This window comes from Osmerus mordax, chromosome 12 (assembly GCF_038355195.1).
Source record: "Osmerus mordax isolate fOsmMor3 chromosome 12, fOsmMor3.pri, whole genome shotgun sequence".
Lineage (NCBI taxonomy): Eukaryota > Metazoa > Chordata > Actinopteri > Osmeriformes > Osmeridae > Osmerus > Osmerus mordax.
Window position 1 is genome coordinate 4,278,953 of NC_090061.1, and position 18,196 is coordinate 4,297,148.

Sequence of the window (18,196 nt, forward strand, 5' to 3'; positions counted from 1 at the left end):
CTCCAGTCCCCCAGCAGTGATTCCAGCCCCCCAGCAGTGACTCCGGCCCCCCAGCAGTGACTCCAGCCCCCCAGCAGTGACTCCAGCCCCCCAGCTCTGACTCCAGCCCCCCAGCTCTGAGTCCAGTCCCCCAGCAGTGATTCCAGCCCCCCAGCAGTGACTCCGGCCCCCCAGCAGTGATTCCAGCCCCCCAGCAGTGACTCCGGCCCCCCAGCTCTGACTCCGGCCCTCCAGCAGTGACTCCAGCCCTCCAGCCGTCAGTGTAAAGCTGTGACTCCAATTACTGTTTCTCTTTTCAAAGGACGTTTGTAGGCAGACAGATGGTGTGATAAGTACGATCTGAGTTGCAGCGTTCCTATCTAAAGCTGCTCCAGATTATTGCTCCAGATGATTCTGGCAGTACGAATACAAATCATTCTGTATCATGTATCATTTGTATTCAAATGTATCATTTGAATACAAATGATACATTTGCATTTTCCATACACCCTGGTCAAGATGCCGGAGATAATTTCCACACACGCACACAAACACACCCATACAGGGACGTGCACAGGAATTTTGAAGGGCAGTCGCTCTGTGTGAATGTGTGTGAGTATGTGACAAAGAGAGATTTATAACCTGTTTTAGGCTGATTGTGGTTCTGGATGATTCATTACATACTACTGTCTGCACCCCCCCCCCTCCTTCTCTACCTTCTCAGGAAGCATGGAGCAGTCCACACAGACCTCACAGTCCAGACAGACCTCCCTCCCAGGCTGCTGTGGGGCCTCACCTCCCAGGCTGCTTTGGGGCCTCACCTCCCAGGCTGCTGTGGGGCCTCACCTCCCAGGCTGCTGTGGGGCCTCACCTCCCAGGCTGCTGTGGGGCCTCACCTCCCAGGCTGCTGTAGGGCCTCACCTCCCAGGCTGCTTTGGGGCCTCACCTCCCAGGCTGCTGTGGGGCCTCACCTCCCAGGCTGCTGTGGGGCCTCACCTCCCAGGCTGCTGTGGGGCCTCCCCGTTCTGGAGAGGCGTGAGAACAGGCTGGGGAAAGACACAAACACAACCACATCTTTCTTTCAGTAATTGATCAATTATTTACTTGAGTAGTGCACATGTACAAGTGTGTGTGAGTGTGTACGTGTGTGCACCTCCTCTCTTGGCACCTGTACTCTCCCGCCCCCTCCTCCCTCCCACAAACAGACAGGCAATGACTTCACCCATAATGCACCAGTAATGTGATTGTGTCTTCGTGTCGGACTTAATCTGACTACAGGACCAGTTAGATCTACATTACCGGTGTGTGTTAGTGGTGTGTTATCGGTGTGTGTGTCTGTGCCTGCAGTCAGTCAACAGACCTCTCCTCAAAGCAGACAGAGACAGAGAGAGGAGGAGGAGGTGGAGGAGGAGGTTGAGGAGGATCAGTCTGACTGCCCACCGTGGGACTGCTTCGGCTGGGCCAGACAACCACTCTCACCAGCCTGGGGTCAGACAACCACAGATAATAAATGGATGCATGAATGTGTGTGTGTGAGTGTGTGTGTGGGTGCACTAGTTGTGGAAGAAACCGAGAGTAACAAAGAAATATTGTCCTGGCTGTGACCTCCATTAGCTTGTGTGTCTCGGAGCGTGTGTGTGAGTGTGTTGGTGTGAGTCTTGGAGTGTGTGCGTTTTGGTGTGTGTGTGTGTGTTGCGTCCTCCATTAGATAGCATTAGGTGGTATTTCTTGGCTTCCTCCCAGGGGTGACGGCCATTCGAGCAGCGTAGATTACCCAGAGTGCTCAGTGTTTGCGGCCCAGTTTCTGAGGCGTGACTGATCTATAAATTCACTTTCATCTGCACACGCACGCACACACGCAGGTCTGGCGTTGGGCTGGACTGGCCAGGGTGAGGGGGGGGGCCAGAGAGTCCGGGCAGTGATGAAGTAGGTCATTCAAGCTTCTCCTTTAAACAGTCCTTCACAAACCCACCGCCTCCTCTTCATCACTTTCCATTTCACCCCCTCTCTGTTCCAGTCGGTTCTCTCGCTCCTCCGCCTCTCCACCCTCTCTGTCTTTCTGTTGCTCTCCATCTCTCTGCCTCTGTTTCTTTGTCATCCGCTCTCCCACTCAGTCCATGGTGCCCCTCTCCGCCCTCTCCCCCTCCCTCCGTCCATCCATCTCAGAGAAAATCCCTTTAACAAACGGAGAGCTCTGCTCCTGTAGGCGTCCATTTGGTTTCGTTAATGGAGGGATGAGGAATGTAGCCTGGAGGAGAGGGCAGGAGGAGAAGAGGGAGAGCTAGATGAGGAGGAGAGAGGGAGCGGGAGGAGAGGAGGAGGGAGGTTAGGGGAGGAGAGGGGAGAAGAAGAGGAGAGCTACATGAGGAGGAGAGAGGGAGCGGGAGGAGAGGGGAGGAGAGGAGGAGAGGAGATGAAGAGGAGACTTGGATGGAAGAGAGAGAGTGGGGGATCTGGATAAGATGGATGTGAGCCAGGCTAATCACATCAGGGTCCTGCAGCTGTCCAGGAGCTGGGTACAGGAGGTGCAGGATAGAGGAGGTGCTGGGTACAGGAGGCGCAGGATAGAGGAGGTGCTGGGTACAGGAGGCGCAGGATAGAGGAGGTGCTGGGTACAGGAGGTGCAGGATAGAGGAGGTGCTGGGTACAGGAGGCGCAGGATAGAGGAGGTGCTGGGTACAGGAGGCGCAGGATAGAGGAGGTGCTGGGTACAGGATGTGCAGGATATAGGAGGAGCTGGGTACAGGAGGTGCAGGATAGAGGAGGTGCTGGGTACAGGAGGTGCAGGATAGAGGAGGTGCTGGGTACAGGAGGTGCGAGGGCTCGTGAGGGTCCTGTTGGAGCATATGAGGGTAAAGATCTTGCCATTCTTGAGGCATGTGAAAGTTTACACTCCCACACACTGTAAACTATCACCAGACTGTCTCCCACGACAACTACGGGTCTACCAAAGAGCCACTCTGGTCATACCAAAGTAAACCAGTAAACTGGCTGGGGTTCAACAATGTGTACAGACACATATACAAACACACTCACACACACACACGTGTCATGCACAGGATATTCACACACACCTACATGTGTCTCTGTCATATAAAACATGTGCTTCATCTCATGGAAAAAACATTTGATTGAGAATGCATGAATCTAAAGCTTTAATCCAATTACAGCATGCGTGGGTATCTGTCTATGTGAGTGTGTGTTGTGTAGATATGTTAAGGTTTTGTCCCCAGGATAATCTAGTGAGGAGAAAAGAGACTCTGGGAGATGACTCACAACACAGAAACACAACATATCACAGATATGCACCTTCTTGCTTCCTAGCAAGAACCACACAAAACCACATTCTCATTCTCTCTCTCTTTCTCTCTCTCTGTGTCTCTCTGTCTCTGTGTCTCTCTCATCTAACACTTTATTATTTAAACCACAAGGATCCAAGACGTTGCCATGGAAGCTATCTTCATGGTAACAAACAGCTACGCAGATGTGAGGAGAAGAGAGGAAGAGAGTGTCTGTCTGCTTGTAGACTGAGTTCCACAGTGATTTCCCTACAGTTGGACAGATAACACAATAGTTTTATCAGCTGCCACGGCAACATCTATAAGAACACAACAATTCTGAACAATCTAGAGCGTTTCCTCATAACTCCACAGTGGGTATACTACACCTGAATACATACGCTTTGACACTTTATTTGCAGTTACAGTAAATGATCCAAAAACACACAAAAAGTACATGTACGGAAGCCCTAAGAGGCCATTCATTTATATATTTAATGTAGTCCCCTTTCCCATGATCACGTGTTAATGTAAATTTTAATTTACACAATTGTTCTCTTAGTCTGTTGCCTTTAACAGCAAGGCAGATGTGTCAAGCCTTGATCAAGGATATATGTGACACAGGGATCAATATTTTCCTGATCCTCTGACGTTGCTACACAGAACGATGTTTCCAGTAGTTATTTAGTTTACCAGGCAATCGTTTTGTTTTCTTGAGATCTCAAGATATTTATGTCATTATCCTGGGAATACTACATTTGGTTATCTCGAGAGCTCAAGCAAAATGATTGTGCTGTCTTGGAAAAACAACATTTGTTATTTCGAGATAAACAACTCGAGATCTCAAGAAAACAAATCAAAGTAACTCACTGTCACGGGAAAACAGAGTAGGGCCTAAATAATGTGTATGGATGTTTGGCCTCTTAGGGCTTCTTCTCAAATCCAACCATGTTGGAGCCATGAAACTGGCCTCCACGACCCTCCTGTTGTCCTCTGTGGACCCCTACAGAGGAGAACACTGTGCTGTTGTATTTACACTCCAAAGGAGAGTAAATACAAGGAAGATCACGCTTATTTCTTGTCATTGCTTTTTTTCATTTCCTGGCTATCACGCACAACAAACGTAAGCTAGTCTACGAAGCTACCATGGAGCAAAGCAGAAGGCAACAAGAAGAATATTTTTATGAAAAAGTTTGCATCATTGATGAGTACTTGAGGACTCTACTATGCTTTATTATACTCTGCTGTACTCTATTGTACTCTGCTCTGCTTTCATCTACTCTGTTTTAGGCTTCTCTGTTCTCCTCTCCCCCTCATCCTCTCCTTGTTTCTTTTTTTCTTTTTTTTAAGGCACAGCCCACAGCCTCATCTGGTGGTTGATTAGGAGACTTACATGCTGTTTTGAATATAGCATGGTTTCTTGGCGCATGTCTAAGTGTGCAGTAGAGCACTTCCACTACGTGTATAAGGCGCTTTAACAAATGGATTAACCCATGTTTTATCTTCGGGTCATTCTGACCCATCAGTCATTGTGACCCACCGTCGTATTGCGACAACTTTACCGCATACAAAAACAAAGTGAAGCATTTTCTTTTAACCGCCGGGCTGTCTCAGACCCCCCACATTGTGAAAGTTAAAAGAAAATAATTTTTATTTGTTTTTGTATTGGGTAAAATTGGGTAAACGCAACGGTGGTTCGTTATGAACCTTTGGGTTATGTGACCCGAAGGCAGCACAAGGGTTAAAAGCTTTCAGAACATCAGACTGTATGTTACTCTGATGAGGCTTTTAAATGACTCGTACCTCTCTCTCAAGTTTCTTCATGTATTTGGCAAAAGTCCACCAGTTTTGACTAGTCTTTCGATCTGATGTGACTGGTGTGTGTGTTATTTAGTGTGTGTGTGTTATTGAGTGTGTGTGTCAGTGTTTTGGACAGGTTTGGAAGGCACTATGACTATCTGAGTCCAGAGAATGTGTTGAATTAGTTAAGTCCCTTTTTGAGTCTATGGTGGGTGTTTGTGTTTTTTTGTTGTTTGCATTTGTGTGAGCGTGTATGTATGTTTTAGGGTTTCTATTTATGGGGGTGTATTTGTGTGTGTGTGTCTTCAGGAATGAGCCAGTGTTACCGTGTTACACTGTAGCTCCTCCCCCAAGCAGCTTCTCTGGAGCAACAGCTGATGTCAGTGCTGCTTAAAGACACACACACACACACACACCTGCTCCTGTGCACGGCTCAGTGCAGTCTCCGTCTCTGACACAAACAACCTGGCTACCGCATTCTGCCTCAAGGCTACAGCAGACATCCAGCCCGGTAGGGGGGCTTCCACTCTCCTTTCTCCCCGGGACGCGTCACCTGCTGCTGGGTACAGCTGGCACCGAGCCTCCTCCAGACCTCCATGTTTTGCTGAAAGGACCCTGGTCCTGCAAGCTGGGTCATGGAGCTGCACTGTCTTCCCACAGAGACCCCGACCACCACCACCAGCTCCTGCTCTACACCCCCCCGCCACTACTGCCCAGCCCTGGCCCAGAGAGGGGGGCGGAGGGAGAGGCGGGGCCTCTGTCCTGCTGGAAGCAAACCCCCTGACCCCTCCCTCGCTGGCCGGACCCCAGCTGGGGCTGTGGTTCCCACACTGGGCTGGGGAGCTGGGGGAGGGCCTGGCCTGCATCCAGACTACCACGGGCTGGGTGTGAACACAGCAGAGAGAGGAAGAGAGAGAGAGGAAGGAGGAGAGGAGGAGAGACAAGGGAGTGCGGACATCAGTTGGGAGGAAAACCAGAGTGCCCTCTCAGTCTACGACAACCTTGTTGCCGTGACGCCCGTCCAGGACACTTCCCTGGAAGCCGTTGACATGGAAACCAGCGCCACCCCAGCGATAGGTTTCCCGGACGTCCAGGTTTTGGCTCTGCTGGATGATGGGGCGGTCAGCGAGGCCAGCAGTTCCTGGTCCTCCTGTGAGATACTGCTGGCAGGGAGCAGTGCCAGCAACAGACCTAACCAGGACCAAGACCAAGACCAGGACCTGGACCAGGACCAGGACCTGGACCAGGAGCCGGTGGCACCTGTGCACCCCAGCCCACCCGTCACTCTGGGCATGCCCCCGCCCCTGCCCCTGGCGGACCCCTCGGCCAGCGCCCTCCGCAGCCTCCTCACCAGCCTGCACCAGCAGATTGGTAGACAGAGAGAGGACTACGAGGCTCGCATACACAGGTGCCACTCTCCCTTCTCTGTCTCCCTCTTCTCTGACTCCCTCTTCTCTGACTCCCTCTTCTCTGTCTCCCTCTTCTCTGACTCCCTCTTCTCGGTCTCCCTCTTCTCGGTCTCCCTCTTCTCTGACTCCCTCTTCTCTGACTCCCTCTTCTCTGACTCCCTCTTCTCTGTCTCCCTCTTCTCTGTCTCCCTCTTCTCTGTCTCCCTCTTCTCTGTCCCCCTCTTCTCTGTCTCCCTCTTCTCTGTCTCCCTCTTCTCTGTCTCCCTCTTCTCTGTCTCCCTCTTCTCTGTCCCCCTCTTCTCTGTCCCCCTCTTCTCTGACTCCCTCTTCTCTGACTCCCTCTTCTCTGTCCCCCTCTTCTCTGTCTCCCTCTTCTCTGTCCCCCTCTTCTCTGTCTCCCTCTTCTCTGTCTCCCTCTTCTCTGTCTCCCTCTTCTCTGTCCCCCTCTTCTCTGACTCCCTCTTCTCTGTCTCCCTCTTCTCTGTCTCCCTCTTCTCTGTCTCCCTCTTCTCTGTCTCCCTCTTCTCTGTCCCCCTCTTCTCTGTCCCCCTCTTCTCTGTCTCCCTCTTCTCTGTCTCCCTCTTCTCTGTCTCCCTCTTCTCTGTCTCCCTCTTCTCTGTCTCCCTCTTCTCTGTCCCCCTCTTCTCTGTCTCCCTCTTCTCTGTCTCCCTCTTCTCTGACTCCCTCTTCTCGGTCTCCCTCTTCTCGGTCTCCCTCTTCTCTGACTCCCTCTTCTCTGACTCCCTCTTCTCTGACTCCCTCTTCTCGGTCTCCCTCTTCTCGGTCTCCCTCTTCTCTGACTCCCTCTTCTCTGACTCCCTCTTCTCTGTCCCCCTCTTCTCTGTCTCCCTCTTCTCTGTCTCCCTCTTCTCTGTCCCCCTCTTCTCTGTCTCCCTCTTCTCTGTCCCCCTCTTCTCTGTCTCCCTCTTCTCTGACTCCCTCTTCTCTGACTCCCTCTTCTCTGACTCCCTCTTCTCTGACTCCCTCTTCTCTGTCTCCCTCTTCTCTGTCTCCCTCTTCTCTGTCTCCCTCTTCTCTGTCCCCCTCTTCTCTGTCTCCCTCTTCTCTGTCCCCCTCTTCTCTGTCCCCCTCTTCTCTGTCCCCCTCTTCTCTGTCTCCCTCTTCTCTGACTCCTTCTTCAGCTTCTCTGTCCCCCTCTTCTCTGTCTCCCTCTTCTCTGACTCCCTCTTCTCTGACTCCTTCTTCAGCTTCTCTGTCCAGCCTCCTTCCCACACACACTTCCGATTTACTCCCTGTGCAGTTGCAGCAATAGTTGGAAGATCTCTGCATGTCCAGCTGCATGTGTGTGTGTTTGTGCGAGTGTGTCCACTCTGCTTCAGTACTGACCCCATCTGGTGACCCGGGGCTCAGTCTGCTTCCTGTTTACGTTGGTGGACGGCATCTCATGGAATGTCCCAGAACTTCTTCCTTTCTGTCCAAAGCTGTCAGCTGGGACCCTCTCTCCATCTAACTCAAACCCAGCTCCAACTCTACATCGATAAGTTTACTGATGAGAATACTCAAACATGTTGAATCGGTGCTCAAAACAACGACAGTACATGCAGCAGTGTACATCATACAGACATGTAGCATACACTCAGTGTGTATTAGACTTGTAGCCGTGTGTAGTAGACATAGGGCAGTGTGTAGCAGACAGACATGGAGGCTCTCTGTGTGGATCTCTAGTCCAGAGCCCAGGAGAGTATGATGAGGACGAGTGGGAATAGCCGCTCCACTGGAAACAGAGCTAAATAAAGGCTCCCTGCCTACCCAGACACTCACACATACCTCAGCATCACTGATTTAGCTTCAGCCTGTCTCAATGTGGGCCAAGTTTGGTCTGACTGTGTCTCCATCCAGACTCTGGGTTATAAAGTGAGTTCTAAACAAACTAACCTGAGATAGGGCTCCTGTTTCCCCCTGTAGTCTCTCGTTCTATCCCGCTCTCTTTAACTACACCCCCACCATCCTATTCTTATTTAATTCCTCTCCAATATTCTCTAATCTTATTCCTCCCTGAACCCCTCACCTCCCTATTCTCTAACCTCTCTAATATTCTCTCGTTCCATTCCTCTCTAACCCCCCCCCCCCCGCCCCATACCAGTCTGGAGCAGAGAAACGAGGCCCTACAGGGGGAGGTACAGGGTCTGAGGGCCAACCTGTTCCAGCAGCAGAGCTGGTACCGGGCGGTCCAGTCCAGGATCGACGAGTGTGAGCGGGCCCGTGGCGCGGCCGAGCAGAGGAACGGGGAGCTGCAGAGGGAGATGGAGCAGTTCCTGGACACCTTCGGAGAGCTCAACCACGAGGCCAAGAAGACGGAGAGCATCGTCAGGGGCTTCTGAGACACCCCACACACACACACACACATGCGGACGGTGTAGCGGTACACACTCACTGACTCGTAACTCTCTCTCTCTCTCTACCTGTGTGTAGGACATGTTATTAACTGTGACTTATCACAGGCTGGAGTCATCTTTATTAGTGGGGGGGCACAGATGAAATGGGGGGGGGGGGGGGGGGTTCAATCACACAGGACATCCTGGAAATGACACATTATAGTGATGATGAAAACCAAGCATGAAATGTGGATTGTTTACAACACAGCGCTCCGACATGGTCAAAAAACAAGATGGCCTAAGCGCACAGTTTAGCTCAGTCCTCGTCCAACAGGATTCAGGGAGAGAGCGAGTCAGCCAATCCCCTGGTCATTTAAGGCATGATGGATGAATAAGGTTGTCATGGTTTCTGAGAAAGAAAACATTGTCTAGTGATGTTCTGTCCTCACATCTCTGACCAATCACAGCTCGACAGTCCGCCTGCTTCCTTCATTCTCTACGGGTTCTTGGAACTTTCCACAAAGTCCAGAATTCCACAGAGGGTTCTAGAGAACATTCAGTGTAGTTCCTCTGCTTCCGGGTCCAGGGGCTTCACAGGATTGGCCGAGGCCTGCCCATGTGATTGTCCTGTGCGATGAGGATGAAGGCAACACAGTACACTGGTGTATACACACACACACACACTTCTTACAAGAGAAAAGCAAAATGTTTCTCCCAAAACAATATTCATTCAGAATAAATGACCACGTTACTGGAAGGGGGAACATCTCTCCAACAGTATGAAGAGGATCTGGTAGACCTCCATGCAGCTTTAACAATACTACTTCTATCTGACTGTTTTAAATGTGTTAGCATTCTAACATGCCTCCCCTTATAATTGTTTCAAGGAGTTCTAGAACTAATGGAATAGTCTGGAGAAGGTCTGTGTTCTGTGGTCACGGGGGCCATACATGGTTATCAAATGTGTGCAACACTTTGCAAGAAAACAAAAAAATAAATACAATTACATTGATCTTCTTTTCTTCTCTCAAATGTACAGGGCTATAAGGTTATTTTGATAAACATTTACAGGCAGTACCATATGGGCTGATCATTGCAAGATAAAATGCTTCTACATTTAAAATGTGTTTCTACCAAACACTTGTCCTTGTATGCATTTGCATTAAAAGGACCTACTACACACAGTCTAGGTATCAGAGCGTGACATTCTTACAGTACATTTACCAGGAAGTAAATCAAATAACACTGCAACCACACCACCCTCTGCAGGCCAGGAGTAGAAGCTGAAATCCACACCACTCAAAGCCGTTAAAAACACTCATATCTGGAGTTTTTTTTTTCTTTCTCAATACAGCTAGCTAACTTAAATCATTTAAAACTATCGATGCGTGTTTTGATGGTCAGGTAAACAGTGTTTTGATTGGTTTGTCGGCTGTACTAGACATGCAGCTCTCTCTGTGTTAGCCACAGAGGGAGTCACGTGACCTGAAAGGGGCAGCTTCACCTCATGACAACATCGGATGATACGGCGTCAGAAGCAGGCGAGGGTACGAGACACGCCCAGTCCCTCGCCGACTCCCAGGAGAGCCTTCAGAGCACACGCATCTCCACCCAGACAGCCCTCAGCCCACCTCACACGCCAGCAGACACACACGTCAGCACCAACAACATAGAAAAATTGACCTATGACGGGAGGTCGGGGAGGGCGGAGGCGGGTGGGGAGGGTGGAGGAGGGCGGGGGAGGTCGGGGAGGGTGGAGGAGGGCGGGGAGGGTGGAGGAGGGCGGGGAGGGTGGAGGAGGTCAGGGAGGGCGGAGGAGGTCGGGGAGGGTGGAGGAGGGTGGGGAGGGCGGAGGAGGTCGGGGAGGGTGGAGGAGGGCGGAGGTGGTCGGGGAGGGTGGAGGAGGGTGGGGAGGGCGGAGGAGAAGGGGGACAGGTAGGGACACCCAAGGGAAAGAGAGAAAGTAATCAAGGGGCTGATTTGAGATATTTCGTGTGAAAGAGGGGGAAGAAAGACAATCGCACGCACACACGCAGACACGCACACCGCAGGGCCGTTCTCATTGGCTCTCGTCCAGGACTCCAGAGAGCGTGTCGATGCTGCTGCTGTCCGTGTCGGACGCCAGGGTCACAGACTCCGTCGACATGGATGAGATGTCATTGGCTGATGACGACTGTGAGGCCGTCCCACTCACCACCTCTGTCAGAGAGAGGGAGACACACAAACACACACACACACACACACACACACACACACACACACACACACACACACACACACACACACACACACACACACACACACACACACACACACACACACACAGGTGTTGGTGTGTGGAGGTGAAGGTGGAACAGGTGCTGGTGTGTGGAGGTGAAGGTGTGCAGCACCTGCAGATGTTGTTGTGTTGCAGCCTTACCTGAGTACTCGTCTTTTATAACTCCATTCTTGTTCCTCTCCTCCCAGTCAATCAACTCCTCATAGATGAGCTCTGAGAGAAAGGAAGACAGGCATTTTTCCTCCCAGGGTCACTAATAACAAGTCAACACTCATTCCATCACTGTTGACTAAGGTCGTATGGTTCTTGGTTGTATATGTTGTGTAGTTTTCCTCTTGGCTACCGGCAGGTGCTAACCTTTCCACTGCTCGATGCTGTGCTCCCTCTCCTCCAGCTGCCTGTCAGAGATCTGAGGGGGAGGCTGGGGAGCACAAAGTACAAAAACACACCCAGCAACATCAGCCTAAAGCTCAGAAACTCCCTCCCCCCCGTCTGCACTCTGCAGTGGTACAGTCTGCTTACCGCGTCAGCCTCGGCCGGGTCGTACCACACATGGATGTAGGGGTGATTCAGGGCCTCCTCCACAGAAATGCGTCGCTCAGGGTCGATGACCAGCATCTTGGACAGCAGGTCTTGGGCCTGTCCCGCTGGGGTGGCAACAGAGGAGGAAGTACAGTAACTAATAGCAACGGCAGTCTGACATTAAAGACAGACAGAGCACAGAGTATCTGGAGCACCAGTCTATCAGCCTGCCCAGCTCCACCTCCGCACTGGAGTACACACACTCACACAAAACATGAAAACCGACTTGGGTCTCTGGTAATCATTCGTGTCTGTACAAGGACTGAGAGGTGAAAGGTCGGCAGGTTTTACTCTTGAGTTTGTCGTGTTCCGAGTCGGAGGGGAAGGCCCAGTCAGGGAAGATCTCAGAGAAGCTGACGCCGGGGTACTGGGGCTTGTTCATCACGTAGTTCCTCACCGTCTCCATCAGACGGTCCATGAACTCCATGGAGGGCGTGCCCAGAACCTCGATCACCTTGTTCCATTGGTCAATGTCTGCCACGCCCCAAGCTAAGGAAAAACCTGATTGGTCTGTTATGTACAAGCCTGGGCTTGCTTGTTATGTTAGTTACCTGCAGGCTGAGAACAGATCAGTCCTTTTAAACATTGCCTCACATACACACTTACAGGAACTAGCACTAGCGTGTAGTGTCAGGAATATCAGCAGTAAGATCCAGCCTTTCAGGGGAACCGGAGAGACGTCTGGTCTCAAAAGTGTCCCAGCAGGACAAAACTGAGAGGGTGAGGAGGAGGAGGAAGAGGGGTATGAAGAAGAGGACAGGCAGGAACATAAGGTCTAGAAGGATACGGTCGGTTCCCTGGAAGATGACTCTGCCCTTCACCATCTCGCCCATGATGCACCCGACTGACCAGATGTCCACTGGACGGACACACACACACAAACATATCATCACTATCATCATCATCATTATTATTCTCCTCCTCCACCTCATCCTCCTCCTTTTACCGTTCTCCTTGTACTTCATGCCCAGGATGACCTCCGGGGCTCTGTAGTAGCGAGTCACCACGTAGGGCGTCATCATGAAGTTAGTGCAGGCCGTCCTGGCCAGGCCGAAGTCCAGGATCTTCAGAGTGCAGTCGGTCTTCACCACAATGTTGCTGGGTTTTAGGTCCTGGATGGGTCACACACACACCTGTCCATTAGTCCCTCACACACAATGTGCCCACAGCTCAACCACCTGCCCTGTGTCCTCTTCAACATGTCTCCTCCTGCTCTTCCACTCTGCCTCCTACTGCTAATGTCTGCCCCCCCCTCCGCCCTCCGGCCCACCACCTCCATCCCCACCGGCCCCCCTCACCCTGTGGATGATCCCAGCGGAGTGCAGGTGCCTGATGCCACAGAGGATCTGGTAGAGCAGGTAGGACATTCTCTCATGGTCCAGCTCCATGTGGATAACCTGGCACAGGCTGGCATCCATCAGCTCCATCACCAGGTACCTGGGTCAGGCACACAGACAGGGAGACAGTCAGGTAGGTAGACAGGGAGACAGACAGGTACACAGACAGGGAGACAGTCAGGTAGGTAGACAGACAGACAGCAAGACAGTCAGGTAGGTAAACAGGGAGACAGACAGACAGCAAGACAGTCAGGTAGGTAAACAGGGAGACAGACAGACAGCAAGACAGTCAGGTAGACAGACAGACAGACAGCAAGACAGTCAGGTAGGTAAACAGGGAGACAGACAGACAGACAGTCAGGTAGACAGACAGACAGACAGTCAGGTAGGTAAACAGGGAGACAGACAGACAGACAGACAGCAAGACAGTCAGGTAGGTAGACAGGGAGACAGACAAAAAAGCTGGCAGGCCAGTAGCACAGGCGGGGGGAGACTTACAGATCCTGGAACTCTTCCAGAGACTTCTGAGGCGTGAACACATTTATCAGGCGAATGATCTGATAGAGAGAAAGCGAGAGAAAGAGACAGAGAGTTATTGAGGTTATGATCCAGGTCACGGTTAATGTGAGGTTAAGGTTGTGTGAGGTTAAAGTTACATTTTTGTGGTTGACACATTTCAGCAGAACCAGCTCCCGGTAGGCCCTCTTGGCGTGGGTCTGGTTCTGGAAGGGGCGACAGAGCTTCTTCACAGCCACGGGTATACCCAGGCTGGTGTCTAGCGCAGAGCTGCACACAGGGGTGATATGAGACATGGGTTTCAATGTTAGTGTGTTTCTGTGCTGGTGTGTTTCGGTGCTGGTGTGTTTCTGTGCTGGTGTTTTTCTTTGCTGGTGTTTTTCTGTGCTGGTGTTTTTCTGTGCTGGTGTTTTTCTGTGCTGGTGTGTTTCTGTGCTGGTGTTTTCCTGTGCTGGTGTGTTTCGGTGCTGGTGTGTTTCTGTGCTGGTGTGTTTCTGTGCTGGTGTTTTTCTTTGCTGGTGTGTTTCTGTGCTGGTGTTTTCCTGTGCTGGTGTGTTTCTGTGCTGGTGTTTTTCTGTGCTGGTGTTTTTCTGTGCTGGTGTTTTCCTGTGCTGGTGTGTTTCGGTGCTGGTGTTTTTCTGTGCTGGTGTTTTTCTGTGCTGGTGTTTTTCTGTGCTGGTGTGTTTCTGTGCCAGTGTGTTTTGGTGTTTCCGTGGCGGCGGGCTCACCAGACGATGCCCTGGGCCCCAGAGCCGATGGCGCGGAGCTGCTGGTAGCGCTGCAGCACAGTGAAGGTGGAGTCTCCCACCTGGACACTGTAGAACTGACCCTCCCCCTCACTCATCCTGCCGCCGACACACACACACACAGACTACACACACACACAAAAGAGAGAGAGAGACCTGCCGTCAGAAAATGTCCAAAGTACCAGTCGCTGATGTTTGGGTGTTACTGCTGTCGAGGAGCCTAGGAAACGTGAACCCTGTAAATCCCAAGGAACTAAAAGTAATACAGGAGTACAAGTCTGAAAAAAGACGCTGGATTTGGGAGAAGAACCTGATATTGTCATATTAGAGTCACAGAGTAAATGCATGAAGGGTTTATCTGAAGTGGAGGACAGGTAAGAGAGTAAGTGTGGGGTAGAAATGAATATACCTGTAGCTGTAGAGGCCTGCAAATAAAATGTATGAAGTAGTTCAAACTTGCCGGGGCCTAAGAGAGAGGGGAGGGGGGCTTCCACACTCAGCTGCTCTGCCGAGTGTGTGTGTTGCAATATTATGAGTCATGTAGCATACAACATCAGAAGGAGAGGTACAACAAGGAATGCATGACAGAAATAAAAAGATTTTCTAGTGAGTGAGTGAGGTAACGAATGAGATCCATTCATTTGCAAATAATGATAAAGTCGTTGTTGACCTTCAATTCATCTGAAGAAGCGTCAACACTGATCCAGTGACTGTTGTCAGTGTAAGGACTGACCCACCAGTATCCTAAACGAGGATTTCAAAACAGCACGCTTTGCGAGAATAATCTATTTTCCCACAAGCAGAAAATCCCCATAGTATGAAAGTGCATTAGTAAGGATGAACAACAGTGATCTAGGGATTTTTTTTTTTATTCAATCGAGGGGTTTAAACTTGCTGAATAGGACTTATAAAACGATAAGCCACAACTGACAGAGACAGCGTTGCAACCAGGGGGGATACCTTCTGTAAAGCCTGCAAAGTCATGTTTAAAGTAATAATAAGACTTGATCCTTCTTAATATGCTATAATCTGGTTTGAGGAAATATATGCAGTTAATCACAAGATGTTGCTAAGGCTACAACTACAACTCAAGATGTAGACCTATAGCGTGAGTCACTGTAGACCAAGGGTGGCCAATCCTGGTCGTCGAGGGCCGCTGTCCTGCATGTTCTAGATGTTTCCCTGCTCCAGCACACCTGATTCAAATGAATGGTCAATACCCGGCTTCCACAGAGCTTGATAACAACCGCTGTGTCTCGCGAACTTGCCAACCGCTAGCCGGCTCGCCCTAGTACTGGTCATGGTAATGGAGAGAGTTCAAATTGTTATCAGGGCAGAACTAAACAGGAAATAATCCAGGGGCAACATTGGACAGGAAGTGACTTTGCTTAAAACTGGACAGGAAGTAGGCCACCTCCAGTAGGGCTGGACAGGAAGCAGCTCTCAAGATGGTTTCTATGTTGCTGTGGTTCCAGGTGTTTCTAGCTCTCTCAGCACACAGAGGCTAAAGTGTTATCTCAGCACAAACTGGAGGTTTGCCTGAGAATCCAGGTCATGTGTGTGTGTTTGTGCGCTCTGGTGGAGCTGGGCAGACTGATAGACCGGTGCTCCAGAGACTCTGTGCTCTGTCTAAACACTGCTGTGAAGGCTCAAACACTGACACCAGGCCTGTATGATCGCCTTTGGCAAGGCGAGCGCACACACACACACGCACACATGTTGAATCCAGGGCCAACAAGGGCAGAAAGCCAGCAGCATTGTAAGCAATAAACAGTTTATCCATACTGATGGATGTGTCTGCTTTACTCTGATTGTTTATAACTGTGTGTGTTTGTGTGTGTGTGTGTGTGTGTGTGTGTGTGGGCGCATGTCATGTCCAAACAGATATGAGCATTGAGGCCATGTTAGTGTTGACGCTTCAGTGTGTGTGTGTGAGCAGTGTGTGTGTGTGAGCAGTGTGTGTGTGTGTGTGTGTGTGTGTGAGCAGTGTGTGTGTGTGAGCAGTGTGTGTGTGTGTGTGTGAGCAGTGTGTGTGATTATATAAGAGATATCTCCGCAAATGTGGGTATTACATCAAAGAGACAAAAGCCCTAAAGGTGAGGCAAGTTATTCACTCCCTCACTCACTCGCTCACTCACAATACATGAGGAACAGACAAGAAAGAGAGAGAAAGCAAGAAAGAGATAGAGTAGGGAAAGAAGACTGTTCCAAGGACAAGGACAAGAACACACACACACAGAGAACAAACATACTGGAGCTGGTGCTTCCCGCACAGACAGGCCAGCAGGAGGGGGATGACCGAGCAGGAAGAGGACGGTCCAAATGTGACAGCATGACTCACTTTATTAGATCCCAGATCCATGTCTGTGGTCACCTTCTTCCTCTCCTCCCCCTCCTCCCTTCATCTCTCCACTCCTCCACCAGTCCCCAGTATCAGTGTTTGCTCCTTCCATTCTCGCTCTACTTCTCCATATCAGTATCTCTGTTTCACTAAGTTGGCTCTAGAATGCCTCTAAACACATACACATCTAATCCAGGGACACTGAACGCCAAGGATCCAGTCCAGGGCACAGGATGTGATGTCACTGCTGGTCTCCATGGGTTACGATTTACGAGACCCTTGTCTATCAGATTAGAGGAAGTGGTCAACCAGTTCCATGGTTTCTTGTCAGAGAGAGACCAGCAGGGACTTGAGAGACTGGAAGAGAGACTGTCAACCTCAAGGGAAGAACAGAATCTGGAGAACCCCTGGAGAAAAAAGGACTAGCCTAGATGAAGTGTATGTATCTCTGGGATATATAAGTGTGTGATATTATTTTTTCCAGTACATGAATAAGTATCACGTATGAAGGATTGTGGCTGAACGGTCTCTCCTGTATCCTAGTGTGGCCTAGCTAGAGCATCTGTTTCATTGGAAACGCATTCACTCATCAATACGCTATCAGACACACATACACTCTCAAAGAGACAATCAAACATAGACACAGACAGACACACACACACACACTTTGCACATACACTATAAATCATGCTCTCACCAGCGTATGACACCGCATTGTTTAAATTTTCACACTCCACGCAGACCACGTTAGTGATGCGACACAATCGTATGACATAACTGTGTTCACCAAACTCACGTTTTTACGGTGACACTAAACTCGCCGAGTCCTGGGAGCTTTCCTTTCTTTCACTTCTCTCGGTGGCAATGCGGTAATCGGGTTGGAACTGGGAAGCCGGACGGACAGTCGGGTAGACACATACACCTACCTTCTCCGTTAGCTTCTTTCAAGGCACTCCCATGCATCGATAACACGTCGAAACAGCTTCTCTTCCTCCGCGAACAATCAGTAATCAATAAAGTTGAGCAGAACTGTATTCCGACCTGTCACAAAAATAGACAGATACGCTCCCGACTTCGACAGCCAAACCCAAACTCCTGCACGAACGGAGGCGGAGGAGAGAAGTCCGGCGGCCACAACAAGAGAGCGGCAGAAAGAGAGAGAGCATAGGGATGACGTAATCGCGCAATGTCACACGTTCAGCTTTAGAAAGTTATGTCTAACTTTCTGCTGTATAATGTCAGAAGGGGTAAAACAACGTTTAATAATCCCAAACATATTAACATAGGCTGCTTTGGTCATTCTGTAACGTGTTTACATCACGGTGGTACATTTGATTAAATTGTATAATCTTTTATTATCCTATCGAGATCAAAATAAAACGTCAAATACATTTTAAAGACACAGAGACACATTTTCATCTACATTTTAATTTATTTTTTAATTATTAATATAATCTCATATAAAACATACAGTAAAAATACTATAAACCTATAGGGAATCACACCGTTTAACTTCTCATAAAATTACAGAAACGTCTAACCCAACCCTCTAAACCAAAGTTCTGTCACTGCCTCTTCTAGGTTTCTGACTGTG

The 18,196-nt window shown here is 50.1% G+C and overlaps 2 protein-coding genes across 5 annotated transcripts; one reads left to right on the forward strand and one right to left on the reverse strand.

The window, feature by feature from the left end:
* The first annotated feature begins 5,481 nt into the window (after positions 1 to 5,481).
* Positions 5,482 to 9,814, forward strand: LOC136954185 (rho GTPase-activating protein 24-like). The gene is made up of 2 exons (XM_067247762.1): positions 5,482 to 6,465; positions 8,571 to 9,814. Exons 1-2 carry the CDS (start codon positions 5,693 to 5,695, stop codon positions 8,806 to 8,808), a joined length of 1,011 nt encoding a protein of 336 aa, XP_067103863.1. The 5' UTR covers positions 5,482 to 5,692; the 3' UTR covers positions 8,809 to 9,814.
* Positions 8,926 to 17,639, reverse strand: mapk9 (mitogen-activated protein kinase 9). 4 transcript variants are annotated; one of them, XM_067247761.1, is made up of 12 exons: positions 17,399 to 17,639; positions 14,244 to 14,386; positions 13,656 to 13,785; positions 13,498 to 13,556; positions 12,961 to 13,099; positions 12,609 to 12,774; positions 12,450 to 12,521; positions 11,954 to 12,136; positions 11,603 to 11,727; positions 11,438 to 11,501; positions 11,222 to 11,293; positions 8,926 to 11,001 (listed from the first exon to the last, which is right to left on the reverse strand). In XM_067247761.1, exons 2-12 carry the CDS (start codon positions 14,357 to 14,359, stop codon positions 10,862 to 10,864), a joined length of 1,266 nt encoding a protein of 421 aa, XP_067103862.1. In that variant the 5' UTR covers positions 14,360 to 14,386; positions 17,399 to 17,639; the 3' UTR covers positions 8,926 to 10,861. The 4 variants fall into 4 exon arrangements, with proteins under 4 accessions (XP_067103862.1, XP_067103860.1, XP_067103861.1 ...); XM_067247759.1 differs by having other exon boundaries at positions 12,450 to 12,774; positions 17,529 to 17,639; XM_067247760.1 differs by having other exon boundaries at positions 11,438 to 11,489; positions 12,450 to 12,774.
* Positions 17,640 to 18,196: the final 557 nt, after the last annotated feature.